This window comes from Aethalodelphis obliquidens, unplaced genomic scaffold, assembly GCF_003676395.1.
Source record: "Aethalodelphis obliquidens isolate GAN/ISIS:26980383/991018 unplaced genomic scaffold, ASM367639v1 scaffold84, whole genome shotgun sequence".
NCBI lineage: Eukaryota > Metazoa > Chordata > Mammalia > Artiodactyla > Delphinidae > Aethalodelphis > Aethalodelphis obliquidens.
The window spans coordinates 1,411,177-1,425,933 of record NW_020838028.1 but is presented as its reverse complement, the minus strand read 5'-3'; the positions used below and the strand labels follow the sequence as shown (position 1 = coordinate 1,425,933).

At 42.0% G+C, this 14,757-nt stretch overlaps 1 protein-coding gene across 3 annotated transcripts in view; it reads left to right on the top strand.

Moving 5' to 3' along the window:
• Positions 1 to 14,757, top strand: part of ANO6 (anoctamin 6) — a 200,350-nt gene that overhangs the window by 165,918 nt on the left and 19,675 nt on the right. For all 3 annotated transcript variants that reach the window (XM_027093542.1, XM_027093540.1, XM_027093541.1), the window contains 4 exons: positions 577 to 802; positions 1,850 to 2,019; positions 2,215 to 2,312; positions 8,767 to 8,897. In XM_027093542.1, the coding sequence (XP_026949343.1) occupies positions 577 to 802; positions 1,850 to 2,019; positions 2,215 to 2,312; positions 8,767 to 8,897 (625 nt within the window). The remainder of the gene's footprint in view (positions 1 to 576; positions 803 to 1,849; positions 2,020 to 2,214; positions 2,313 to 8,766; positions 8,898 to 14,757) is intronic.

The following is a 14,757-nucleotide window of genomic DNA, read 5'->3' as shown; positions in this document are numbered from 1 at the left end:
CTCTCTCTCTCTCCCCCCCTCTTTTTATTAGGCCTTCTTTTTTAGATCACTTTTGGATTTACAGAAAAATTCACAGGAAGTACAGAGTTCCCACAGACCCTCTCATTCCCTGCTCACAGCTGCTCCTGCTGTTAATATCTTCCATTAGTGGGTGCACCAACTCTTTTTTTTTTTTTTTTTTTTTTGAGGTACGCGGGCCTCTCACTGCTGTGGCCTCTCCCGTTGCGGAGCACAGGCTCCGGACGCGCAGGCTCAGCGGCCATGGCTCACGGGCCCAGCTGCTCCGCGGCATGTGAGATCTTCCCGGACCGGGGCACGAACCCGTGTCCCCTGCATCGGCAGGCGGAGTCTCAACCGCTGCGCCACCAGGGAAGCCCGCACCAGTTCTTTTGACTGCCATCATTTCTTCTCCTTTCTTTGAAATTTAACGTGCTTGATTTTCACCTCTTGTGGCATTTATGTGAGATTTACATCACTTCACAATGCATGTTGTCCATTTGAGCATGGGGCCAGTTTTTAAGTGTAAAAGTATAACCATTTGTGAGTCTCATGCTGCTGTGTTTATTGTGTTTTCAGATCCTTTTGATCATTGCTTCAGTTATCGGCATCATCGTCTACAGGCTCTCAGTGTTCATTGTATTTTCTGCAAAACTTCCCAAAAACCTTAATGGAACAGACCCAATCCAGAAGTATCTGACTCCACAGATGGCCACGTCCATCACCGCTTCCCTCATCAGCTTTATCATCATCATGATCCTGAACATCATATATGAGAAAGTGGCAATCATGATTACTAACTTTGGTAAGGTCCTGCTATATATATAGCGTGATGTCTAAGCCATTTTTAGAATCAGGTAAAAATAGAGACTGTACGTTTTAGGCATTTCAATTCCAGTATGTTACCATTTTTAGAAACTTTCAAGTGTAAACATATTTTCTCCAGCCTGTACGAGAAATGAATTATCTCCTGCTTTGCATTAGTAAAAGAGACAAAGCAAAGACGATCATTATAAAGCCCAAGCTCTATGTAAACAGATCAGTGCTGAATAATATTTTCAGTTACATTAGATCATGGACCCTATTGTTGAAAGTAAATGGTCTCTTTATTGCAAACAAGTGGAAGAGGGTCATGGTTCCAGTGGCAGATCTGCTCCTGCATTGCTGAGAGGACAAGCAATCACAGTGTTACGTGTCTTCCCCCCACGCTGTTCATATTAATATAGCTCCATTCTCATCAGCTCTGGCTTTTATAATAAAGGTTTCTTCTCTCTGGCTTGTATCCCAGGCAGCTGCTTAGTAGCCAAAGTTAAGTGCTTCCCACATGCTGCATTTGGCTGGGTCATTCTCCAAATGGTCATCTTTGGAGTGGTCATCTTCTGAAAATGATAAGACAGATTTAAATTCTAAACTAGAAGGATGACCTGTTTTGTCTTCCCCAGATGCTTCTAGCAAGTTGCCCCGTGTTTTGTTTGTTTTCTTCAACAGGCCTACCTTATTGCAGTTCAGGAGGACAAGAGAATATCATTTAGCAGGCTGTTCAACTTTAATTTTCTGTCTTACGTTGAAAGAAGACAGTTCTTGCCTATTTGATATCATTGTGCTTATAAATTTTAAGGAAAAGTTGACTGTTTTCTGCCTTGTGGGACATTGTGTTCATGGGGGAGAAACTCTTACAACAATGTGTAAACTTGGAATTAACATAGTAGCTATATTAAGAAATTCAAAACAGCTGAAGTGGAAACTGTGAATTGTATTTTTTTTAATCATGTTAACTCATGTATCAGTGTCTTTGATTACCGTCTCAAAGCTGTTCACAATTTTAAAATCTTAACATTTCTTTTAACTACAGAACTCCCAAGGACCCAGACTGACTATGAGAACAGCCTAACCATGAAGATGTTCTTATTCCAGTTTGTCAACTACTACTCTTCGTGTTTCTACATCGCATTCTTTAAGGGCAAATTTGTGGGCTATCCAGGAGACCCAGTTTATTGGCTCGGAAAATACAGAAATGAAGAGGTGTGACTGTAGAATTGTGTTCTCTTGACAAGTTAAGCTGTCCCATGTTTTCTCTCAGTTGCTCAATGAAGAGTTTCTTCATTGTACATTCCTTAGATTTTTTTTTTAGCCTAAACAAGAATACCAGAAAAAATAAAATGAATGACTTTTTCATGTTAGACCCATTTAAATAGGACTTTCTGTTTAATATTTCAGTGTGACCCAGGTGGCTGTCTCCTTGAGCTGACAACACAGCTGATAATCATCATGGGAGGAAAAGCGATCTGGAATAACATACAAGAGGTGTTACTTCCGTGAGTACCGAGTTGTGTGATCTTAGGGATAGAACGGCCCACCCATCCAAGTCATTTCCCTGCATGTCTAGCTGCATGCAGCCACCTCTAAAATGGAGTAGACCCTCTGCTTATTAAAGGTCTCCAGATAAGATGATCCAACCAACAGGGTACATGTATCCAGTGTTTAATAATTATATTTTAAAACCTCCTTCTTTATATTGAACAAAAATCCCCATCTGCTGTAGTTTTTGCCTATTAGCCCATTGTTGGTGGCTGTTGGATCATAGCCCTTTGAGAGATGGCTCTTGTTGGAGCTTTGAACTAAGTTTTTCCACAACTTCTTACAACTCTCTCCTCCTTTTATACATGCATTTAAAAATCAGTAATAGTAACTTGCTGAGTTCTAGTATGTGCCAGTCACTGTATTAAGTGCTTTATTTATCCCTGTCATTTAATCATGCAAACAATCCTTATTTTTACCTCCCTTTTGCAAATGAAGAATCTGTGTTTTAATGAGGTTAAGTGATTTGCCCAAGTTCATGTAGCCAATAAGAGGCTACTGTGGGGTTCAAATGTAAAACCCCATGGCTCCAAACCCACGTGCTTTGAAGAACAGAGGTTCTCTTATGGTCCTAAGGCACCAGGTTACATAGCATGTTGAGAGACGGATGTCTAAAATAACTACAAACGTTTTGACTTACTGTTCTTTTCCTAGAAATGAGAGGAACAGATGTTAGCTGAGGTCACCCCGTCCTTTTAATTTTCGCATAAGTCCGATCCCATATCAGAGTGGACAATTCCAGTGCCATCTGCAATTTCTGCATATTTCAAGGAGCTTATTGTATTAGTGTTCTATTGCTGCTTCAACAAGTATCCCCAAACTCAATGGCAATAGGAAGAAAATAGGGGGAAGAAGCCCCACAAAACAACAACGAATTTACTGTCTTGTGGTTCTGGAACTCAGAAGTCTGCAGAGGTCTCACTGGGCTAAAGTCAAGGTGCTGGCAGGGCTGTTTCCTTCAGGCTCTGTGGTAATCTGTATCTTTGCCTTTTCTAGCTCCTAGAGGCCACCCGCATCCCTTGGTCCGTGACTTCCTTTCTCCGTCTCACAGCCAGCAAGATTGCAGGTCTGTGACTCTTTTCTGTGGTCACAGCTGCCTCCATCACTCCTCCCTTCTCTTCTGCCTCCGTCTTCCACTTTTAATGACCCTTTGATTACACTGGGCCCACCTGGATAATCCAGGCTCGTCTCTGTTAGAGTCAGCTGATTATCAACCTTCACTGCATCTGCAACCATAATTCGTATGTTCTGGGTATTAGGATATGGACATCTTTGGGGGGACCGTTTTTCTGCCTACTACATTAACCTTTTCAAGATAATTTCTGGCTCTGAGTTTCTGTTCTCACGAAACTGTTGATCTCTCTTCTGTCTTGCCTCCCTCTCCTGTACTTTCTGCCCCTGCCAGCCTGAACCAGAGCGCCGCCTTCTCAGTGACCTGCAAAACCACTCACACGAGCAGGACCTACTGATGTTTTGGGGCATGGAGGAGAAACTCAAACAACTTGAATTTCGAAATGTACAACCTCCATCTTTTTAGTCCCTTATCCCACTACACACCTGGGAATTTTGCTGCTGTTGTTGTTTACTTATCACCCTTCTTTGTAGGCTCCAGAATCCTGCCATTCCGCCCCGTCTGCCTCCCGTCACATCCAACTTCCTTCTCATTCTTTCTCTTCCCTCCCCTAACCTTTCTTCTCTCTCCCTCATTACCAAGTTTCTGTTCATTCTCTTTGTAGAGCAGTTAAATTCTTGTTTTTTCTTTCTGTTTTTGTAGAGCAGAACCCTCTGGGTTTCAGTGTGTCCTTCCACATTTCTTCACCAGGGCTTTATCCTCCATCTTCAGTGAGAATTATCAGTGTCTGTCTGTAAACAAAGACATCTCCCTTTTCCCCACTTCAAACCGTCCCCCTCAAAAAAGGATTCTGATCTTAGCTGTGAAATGAATATTTTTTTGCCCTGCTGTGCAGTAGACAGCCCTTACCTTGGGCTCACAGTTAGGTTTTTCCCAATGAGTAAAAGTAGGTCATGTGCAAATAATACTATGTTTCTGTGTGAAAATAAATATATCAAATAGAGGAAAGGCTTATTATTAACTCATTACCAAAAAAAAAAAGCATTTTCTGAAGGAGATAGGTTAACTATTTAACACTCAATTTTTATGAATAATTTGTTGTCAGTGAGCTATTTTCTGATTTAAACAATCAAGGGGAAGAGTATATTTCCTAAACGGGTACTCACTGAGAAATTCATCCAAAATGAAACTTGTTCACATGAAATATTTAAAAACAAAGGATGTATTATAGTATTTGTGGTCTGTTCACTTCAAGTAAGCACATTGTTGCAAGTTCCAGTGAGCTGAACTTCGCCTTCAGATATTTCTACTACTAGCCTTGTTTGAAAACTCGGAGCACTAAATCAGCGCTCCAGTACCAGTCCATGGCCCGGGGGTTGGGGACACCTGCGCTAAATGTTAGGCAAATTAGAGAGTGGGCTGGGTTCTTCCCATCACTGCTTCTGCTCTTTGTAAAGGTGCCAGTTTCCTTCCTACTTTTTCATACAAACTTTTAACATACTAAAGATATATCAGTTACTTTTGCTACCCCAAACTACACCCATCCCAATAATACATAGGAAAGGAAAAGAAAACTTATAAAATTTAGTAGCTATTTTCACACCATTTAAATATGTCAACAGGAACATAGTGAAATGAATTTCACCATATACTCACCTGCCTCCACCCCCAACTCCACTTGGGGTCCTTGACTAGGATTCTCAGAGCAAATGAAGGCCACGTGGTGCTGTGATCCAGGCTCCATCTGTGGGGGTGGGGGTGGGGGGGTCTCTCCAGCACCGGGGTCAGCACCTGGCATTTAGTAGGTCTTCAGTAAGAGCCAACTGAGTGAATGAGTGACTCATATGCTTCAAATACAAACATCAGTAAATTAATAGAATTGTTTGTTGGACCCTGAGAAGAAGCTTAGAGCCCTTTGGCCTTCCTAGCCTCACTTTTTTGATAGTTGGGGCATGCCTGGGAATTTTATTCTGTACTTGACAAAAAGGCTAGTACAACTCCTGTATTAAGCCGCTTGCTCTGGAGAAATTTTATGATAAAATGTTAAGAAAAATAGAGTTAAATATCCAAAATGCCTTAGCATTGTCCTTCGCTGTTTAGATAATGGGTGGCTGTAATTTTCTTCTTTGTATATTTTCTATATTTTCCTCAATGAATATTCGCTATTCAGATAATAAGAAAAAGCAAACTCTTAACAAGGGAAATGTCTCTTCTCAAGATATGATTTGGCTAGAGAGTGAATCAGAGACATACAATAAGAGAATCGTAAATGCAGGGATCCCTCACTCTACACACTCGGTCTTAAAATTCAGGAACAGTAAACTCAGGAGCAAAATAGCTTCAGATGGTGAAGGATGCTTGTATTCAAAATTAGCCAGTGGCAATGTCCTAAACAGAAATGGTGATTAGTATGTGGATTAAATATGATAATGAGGAGACAAAGACAAAATGGGGTGTAAAGGGCTTTACACCATGCTTTACACATAATAAGTACTCAGTAAAGAGCAATTTGTTATGATACTGTTACACTAATACGCGTGGTCAATTGCTAAGAAAATTATTTTGTAACCCCTGGTAGAGGGAGGAAGCTTCCAGCCTTGGCCAGGGGAAGAAGTATCCAGTGTCTGTACTTTTCTAAAGTTCTATATGTGATTCTCATGTGCAGTCAGACTGATATCCCTGTACTAGAGTCATAACCCAATAGAATATCCAAAAGACCAAGGGCAGTGATGAATGGACTGCAACCCAAGATTTCCTGCTACAGATGAGTGGTTCAACTCAGACTGAACAAGAGGCTCAGAGTCAAAGATCAGAAAAGCAAGCTAGTCATTTCTTCTCATTTGACCTAATATGATTGGTGGCGGGGGGGAGGCAGGCAGTACGGTACAAGAAACAAGTACCAGATGAGTTAGTCATGCAAGTGGCTGCCAGGACAGAAGTTTCATCCTGAATCCAAGTCATCATGGGTTTGGGTCCCCGATAGTAAAAGAGCTGCTTCTCTGGGGCATGGAGAGGATTCCGCAAGAGGCTGAGGCTGGAAGTATGAGGCAGAGTGAAAAGTAAACCAGTAGAAACCAGTGATCTTGAGTTTGGGTGTCACGATGGGTGATGGCTGTGTGCGGTCCTCTGCCATGTGCGCGACAAGGCCCCTGGAACGTCTGTAAAACTGCGGATTCCTGGCCAAACCTCAGACTTGACTGATCACAGAGCTCTGGGTTGTGGCCTAGGAAGGAGCACCAGGCAACCAGCGTTCCACATCATTCTTGTAAGTGCTGGAGTGAGATCCGAGTCAAGATGCTGAGTCACTTAGGCTGCATTTACTGTTGGCCTCAGCCAGTTAGGCTGTGTTGCTCAAAAGATGATCCCACACGGGGATTTTGATGTGTTAGGAAGTTTCCTAAATACCTCACCTGTTCTGAATCTAATCCTGATAACAACCCTGGGCAGTGTAGGTTTTATCACCCCATTTTATGTGAACTTTGACTGAAGTTAAATAACGAATAAGCAATGAAGTGTGGATTCCGATGCAGGGGTGTCTGAGTCCATATCCCCTCCACTTCCACAGCCTCCTGCTATTCCCCTAATGTCATAGAAGAAAGAAGTGGGGAAAGATTGTGAAGCCCAGGACCATGTTTCACTGTAGAGAAATCTCCCCTTAGCAAACCTTGGGGGAGTGGTCAGTGAACAGTTAACACTGAGATCAGTAGCAACGAGCAACCCATCATGGTCAGTTTTTTTTTTTTTTTTTTTTTTTGGTGGTACGCGGGCCCCTCACCGTTGCGGCCCCTCCCGCTACGGAGCACAGGCTCTGGACGCGCAGGCTCAGCGGCCATGGCTCACGGGCCCAGCCGCTCCGCGGCATGTGGGACCCTCCCGGACCGGGGCACAAACCCGCGTCCCCAGCATCGGCAGGCGGACCCCCAACCACTGTGCCAGCAGGGAAGCCCATGGTCAGCTATTTTTAATTCCCTTCTTAACACTGTGTGTGTGTGTGTGTGTGTACGTACACATGCGTGTTCACGTGCAATGTATACAGTGGTCTTTACAGTGAAATCCACACAAACGTGCTGTGTCGTCAGCTGGAGCTTAGCCAGATGCTAAGTTGTTTGTTGTTGTCGTGCGTCTTCTGATGAAGTCGACAAGTAAACCACAAGCCAGCTGTTGCTTCGGGACAACAGCCCTGTAGGCTACAGGTGCACACCTTGTTTCACTGCCAATTGTTTCCGATTTCTTTTCAGTTCAAATTGCCATTAAAAAAGTGGGGACGGGGCTTCCCTGGTGGCGTAGTGGTTGAGAATCTGCCTTCTAATGCAGGGGACACGGGTTCGAGCCCTGGTCTGGGAGGATCCCACATGCCGCGGAGCAACTAGGCCCGTGAGCCACAACTACTGAGCCTGCGCGTCTGGAGCCTGTGCTCTGCAACAGGAGAGGCCGCGATAGTGAGAGGCCCGCGCACCGCAATGAAGAGTGGCCCCCACTTGCCACAACTAGAGAAAAAGCCCTCGCACAGAAACGAAGACCCAACACAGCCATAAATAAATAAATTTTTTAAAAAGAGGTATCTCTAAACATTAAAAAAAAAAAGTGGGGATGCGTTCATTTGGCTCACAAGCTTCTGAGAAAGAAAAATGCATAACCCAAGAGGAGACACCAGGCTGCTCTGCGGAGCAGCATCCAGTAGGGGGCAGAGCACTGGGCCGCCAGTTGGGGCTGTGTTTCCTGCAAGCTCTGCACTGACTTTGAGGAAGCATGTCATTCCTTTGGTCTTTAATTTGTTCAGCTGAAAGTAGGGTCTTGGACCTGTTTTATCCGGTGTCAAAGTATGTCCCTTTTCTGCTCCGTGCCCCTCAGTGGCTCCCCACTTCCTTCAGAGTGAAAAACGGCCCAAATCCTCACCGTGGTCTCTTAGGCTCCACCCCCTGCCACCAACAGACTTATTTTCCTCTTAGCCCCGGACCACACTGGCCTCCATGCTTTGTTTATTTTCTCTGGTGATTTTCAGTCTGGAAAGACCATCTTCGATAATAGCAGGGAAATGGGGAAAAAAAAAAAAAAAGTTAATCAAATGAGGGAAAGTATCTTTTAAAAATTAAAATGCCCACATGAAAAGGAGGTAGGAGGAAAAATCATAGTAGTTACAATTTGGATAAAGCCAGGTATGTAGTCAATACTATTTTTCAAAATATTTTGGGGTAGGGAGGCAGAAATAAAAAGAAATTGAGCATGAAAACAAGAAATTAAATTCTTGGGAAGATGATGTGTTCAGCTCGAAACATCAGTAATACTTTTATGCCCTTGGTCTGACAATATTCTGATTGATAATTTGATCTTTTTGGCAGCTGGGTCATGAATCTAATTGGACGGTGTCGCACAGTTTCGGGAGCAGAAAAGAAAGCCCCACGATGGGAACAGGACTACCATCTGCAGCCCATGGGCAAACTGGGATTATTTTATGAATACCTTGAAATGAGTAAGTCGCTAATGAGATTTTAGGTGATATGAATTATACTGGAACATGTTTTGGATTCCAAAAGCATCGATTATAGAGCCGGATAATTATCTAGCCTGTTGAAATGAAGAGGAGTCCGTTTTTCTCCACTAGATAAAATTATACAATCAGGCTTTCAAATAAGGTGACTGTGTGTATCTTTGTCAACATTTATGTTGTGCAAAGCTGAAGATTTATTACCCAGCAATGAAATGGAATATTAATCGAGGTATGTCTTCACCGTTGATTGTTGGAGGATTCTAACCATGTTGTCTAAGAACGAACTCAGAGCTATTATTAGATGTGACTCAGCCTGGGCTGGAGTCCATGCAGCACAGCTGCTGGCCAATACCCTTCTGAACAGTCGTATAAGCAAGCCTGTGCAGAAAGCCCATGGGAGCAAGGGTCACAGGGTCCCCCCCTCCTCCACATCTCACACTTGCCTTTGACATTATATCTATGTCTTCTGGCCAGTGGTTTCTGCCTGGCTCCTTGAATGACCTCAGGGCAAATCACTGGCTTGAATTCGGAACTATTTTGTTGGCCTGGAATTAAGATTTAGCACAGGTCTCCTCCTTCTCGAATGTCTTTGTGCATTTCTGTAGTATTTACTTGGGCTCTGTTTCTCTTCAGTTGAACTTGATTTTGAGCTCTCAGTTGCCTTTAAATGGATGCATCTCAAAATAGATTTCCATAGGAAACACCATCTTTTCTATTATGCATGACACACTTTTATCTAATAGAAGGCTAACAATAGACATGTTCTGTATCTGTGCCCTTTCAGCTCACCACTGTGTTGAATTACAGTTTTTTAAGCTTAGGAGAACAGGAAAGGATTTTGACAGGCTTTGCATTTATGCATGGGGGTTTGTGTATTTGTAGAGACACCCCTTTGTGGTTCCTGTTTGTCAGTCTGCAGATAGAGGGAGGTTTTTATTAAATCACATTCTATATACAAAATAATTGCTTTTAAAAATATACATTATACATGGAAACGCACCTGCTTCCTTCAGTGAGTGAAAGGTTCATCTTGTAGCTTCTTCAGTCAACAATGCTTTGCGGCCGGGAGTCTGATTTGAATTTCATTTTTGCTTTTGTTACGTTTCGTGACCAGGTTCCATTAAGGGTGTAGCTGCAGTAAATAATGTAGAAGCTATGTTTATTTATTTATTCTGTTTATTTTTAAAAGAACTATAAGACAGTTACCTGTTATTCCAAAATGAGACATAATTGTAAATATTTCTTATTGGAGCTATTATCAGCATTAATAATAACAGCATTCTGTGGCAGAATATCATTTGTTATTTTAACACACAAAAAAAACTTGGAAAAGTTATTTTTACTGTGTTTAGTCAAATAAATGGTATTGAAAGGAAAAGTTATATAGTCATGCTTTGGGGAGAAATTGATAGGACTTGTAGAATTTCATAGTCTCATTAAAATAATTACCAACTAAATAATTTGGCCTCACATGGATGGACCTAGAGATTATCAGACTAAGTGAAATAAGTCAGACGGAGAAAGACAAATATCATGTGATATCACTTATATGTAGAATCTAGAAAGATGATACAAATGAACTTACTTACAACACAGAAACAGACTCACAGACATAGAAAACAAAATTATTGTTACCAAAGAGGAAAGTGGGGGAAGGATAAATTAGGAGTTTGGGATTAACAGATCCATACTATTGATACTTTATATAAAATAAACAACAAGGTCCTAATCTTTAGCACAGGGAACTATATTTAAAAATAATAATAATAAAATAATTCAGCCTCACACTACCCTATAAGAAAGGATGGAATAACAGTGGTTATAGAGAGATTAAAAAAAATTTTTTTCTTTTCCATTATGGTTTATTACAGGATATTGAATATAGTTCTTGTGCTATACAGTAGGACCTTGTTGTTTATCTATTTTATATATAATAGCTTTTATCTGCTAATCCCAAACTCCTAATTTATCCCTCCCCCAGTTTTTTAGATTTATTAAATTGTTTTCCTATTATCCAAATAATCCTTAATGAATTAGAAAAATCAATCAGTTTCTGAGAGTAGGCAGTCTGTTATTCTGTATTCAACACCAGAGTGAAATCTGTTTTGTTCTTTTGGTTTGTGGGACATAGAATTTCCAAATGCCTTCTGAATTATTTTTGTTCCTCTAAAATAAACATAGGGTGCCTTTGGGGGTGAGCTCATCCCCACAGTTTCCTCCTTCCAATTTTCCCTGTATTCGTTAATGACAGCACCATCTACCTTTTTAATTCTGCATCTTGGCTACTGAAGGGAAACATCTTCTGACAGACAGCACTGGAGCCTTCCACCCTTGCATAGTTAGGCCTTGCACCCAGCCACCAGCTCTGGTCCCCTCTGCCCCGTGGAGGGAACTCCAACTCCCCTCTGCCTGAAAACCCTTTCCCTTCTTTTCTACCTGGAAGAGTTCCTAGCTAGCCTCAGCAGGAACCCTCAACTTTTCACACAGTTTCTGCTCTCTTCTCTAGGCATCAATAGCACTTGACTCTTTTCTTGATGGTATGTGTGTGCATGCCTCTCTCCCTGGCTAGACTGGTCCTGTTGGAAGTTAGCACTCAGGCCTTTACATCTTTCAGTGCTCAGCTGGGACACCACTGCCTGGACCCTCATAAATATTTAAGTGACTTGAGCTTGGAGTCCCAACACACCCAAATACAACTGTTGGTTGAGTTTACAGTGGCATTGCTCCAGCGGCCCCCGCCAGGTTCTGTAGGGGCATATGTGTTTTTAGTGAAATTTCTTTATTTTGTTTAGTGAATTCCCCACCATCCTTTGAGATTATTAGAGTAAGCCTGGGTTGTTAACCAGAATTGCCTCCCCAGGTGTATGGTCCTGACTTCTGAGAACTTAGACTTGGGGCCTAAGAGAAATAGTCTGTCAGTCTTAAAATCTGAAAAGCCACAGGATACCGTTTTGTACGTAGAGCACCGTACAGCACAAACACCAGTCTCTCGAGAACTTGATGATGCCTTCCCAGTGGGCGGGTGCTACAGATGAAATGCAGTGAAGTGATGAAGTGGGCCCTGCTTGTCTCTGGTACTGCCTCTTTCACCCTTGCATGTTCACTTGATCTCACCTTCATATATAATTTTCTCCATTTAATTTACTGTAATTAATACCACTTGTTCTTTAATGTCTCCTTGCACCTACCCCTCTCTTTCCCTCTCTCTCCAGTGCTACACCCTCCCAGGCCTCCTCTGCACTCTCCAGGACCAGGCCTGTCTTCCCCCACTCCCCCATCTCTGCTCTATTTCTTCCCACCACCTGCATTGACATTTCCTCATCTTTGCAGGACGAACTTTCCAAAATGGCAACTAGGTGACTGGCGAGGATTTGTAGGCCTCTCATCTCTTTACTCATTTATTCATTCATCCATCCATCCATCTAACAACGATTGAGCAACTGCTTTGCCAAACACTGTATCAGTTGCTGGGGATACCAAGAAAAGTTAAGACTTGGTGTCTGGCCTCCCAGGGCCAAGCAATGGATGGTGAGTACTTGGTGGATTGCTAAGCAGGTGAACACAAATCAGACTTCCTAGAGCAGGTGATATTTAAGCTGGATTTTGAAGGGTGAATGGAAGGTAGCTAGCTAAAGTGTGATAGAGGTAATGGACATTTCACGCAGAGAGATGGGTGCAATTTCAAGTACAAGGGCATGAAACAGCGTGGCCAGTTCAGAGAGCGGCAAGTAAACAAAGCATGGCTAGAACAAAGGATCCATAGGGGGGAATATGAGGTAAGCAAGGGCTGTATCATGATGGGTCTTGTGTGCTTAACCAGGAGACTTGAACTTATCCTTAAAGAAACAGGGATACTTTGGAATATTTGTAAGCAAGAGAATTGCATAGTGTTTATGTCCAAGAAGATCAGATTATTCTGGTAGCAGAATGAAGATAATATTTTGGGTGGGGCCTGCATTTGGTGGGGAGAGGGTATTTCAGGGGGCTACACCAGGTAACCCACACAACAAGTGGTAAGCACCTACATAGAGGCTATGGGCTGAGGCAAAGGAGACAGATTTGATAGGTGTTCAAGAGATGACTAGTATGGCAGGTGAGGAATAGAATTGTGAAGATAACTTCTAGGAGAGTGAATATGCAGGGTGGAATGTAAGGAGAGGAGTTGGTTTTGAAGAAATGGTTCTGTGTTGGATATTTTGAGTGTGAGGTTTCTATGAGACATCTGAGAGGCGATGTCTGTTATTAAGTTGGATCTCCCGAAACTCAGAGGAGCTACGGGTGAGACCATGTGGGTGATTCGGGCATGCTAGGCGGAGAGTTGATGATGAAGCCCTGGGGAAAGGGGCGTTTAAAGGGTAAATGGGAGAAGAAAAATCCCCAAAGAGAAAGGAGAATAGCAGAACAGTTGAGAGAAAACTAGCAGAGAAGGCTATCAACTTGCTTGAAAGGGATTCGAATATCGACTAAAGGAGCATAATGCAAAGGGGTAGGGGGAGGCAAAAAAGCAAGAGCTAATAAAGTCCCCTTAATGGCCGGGACTGTGGGAAAAATACAAGAAGCACTATAGTTAGATATCTTTAAAAATTTATATCTCTGTGTGTGTGTGTGTGTGTGTGTGTGTGTGTGTGTGTGTGTACACACACACTTCTACCTTGGCTTTTTAAAACTATTTAAATAAACAGAAATCAAGGGCGAAAAACATTCCACAGAGAGGAAAATATTTGGCCATATCAAAAGCTGCTGGGAGGGGGCAGGGGGCGGGGTGGGGGGCACTGCGGGGGGCGGGGGGAAGCTGCCTAGTAATCAAATAAACAATGACTGAAAAGTACATTTGGCTTTGGCGTGCGCAGCCACCAACAGAGTTAGCAAGCGGAGTGCAGTGGTGAGGGCCGCGGAGGCTGCAGAGCTTTGAGTGATGGAGAAATCATCAGCGCAGGTGAATTTCAAGAAACTTGACTTTAAAGTGAAGAAGAAAGCATAGAAAGGATCAGAGAGCAATTCAGGGTCATGAGAAAGTTTCAGGCAAGGGTTGTTTTTGTTTTCACAATGGATGTTTTTTTGCCTTGCTGAGCTGGTAGGCCTTTGTTTTTGTTCTTGGTTTCAAAAGTTGTTTAGAAAGTTCTTCTCGCTTGAATATCAGAGCAGATTATACCATGCTGGTTTTTTTCTGGTGCTTTAATTAAAAATGTTTAATGCATCGAATTTATTTTGATATCAAAAGTGAGGACTCCATACCAGCTCTTCTAATGATTTAGCTAATTACTCCATTACTTGAATCCACTGATTTGAAACATCATTTTTATAATATACTAAAATCCCATGAATATCTGCATCTGTTCTTGAAATCTATTTAATTCATACTATCTATTAATGCACTAGTTCTGAACTGTTACCATAGCAATATAATACACATTAATATGTCTTAGAGCTGGTCCCATTTTATCCTTTTTCAGAAATATCCCTAACACTGTCACTTTAAACATCCCTCCTCATTATTTCACTTGTGTACTTGTATATATTTCTTGAAGAACTTTAGCATCACCTTTCAGCTTTTTTTCTTAAATCCACTTGGGATTATTAACTAAATTTGCATTCAAATTCTAAACTTTATTTTGGAGAAAAAAATCTGACATGTCCCCAAACTTGAGTCTTCCCAGTTAACAATATGGTGCGTCCATTCATTCATCATTATTTGTTGTTCTTTATTTTTTTAAGTCAATTATCATAACCATCTTAACATTTCTCACTAATTTATTTCTAAACAGTCTGTGCCTTTGTTGTCTTTATGAATGGTATCTTTTATCCTCTGGATTTTTAACTGGCTTTACTGCTAATAAAGTCC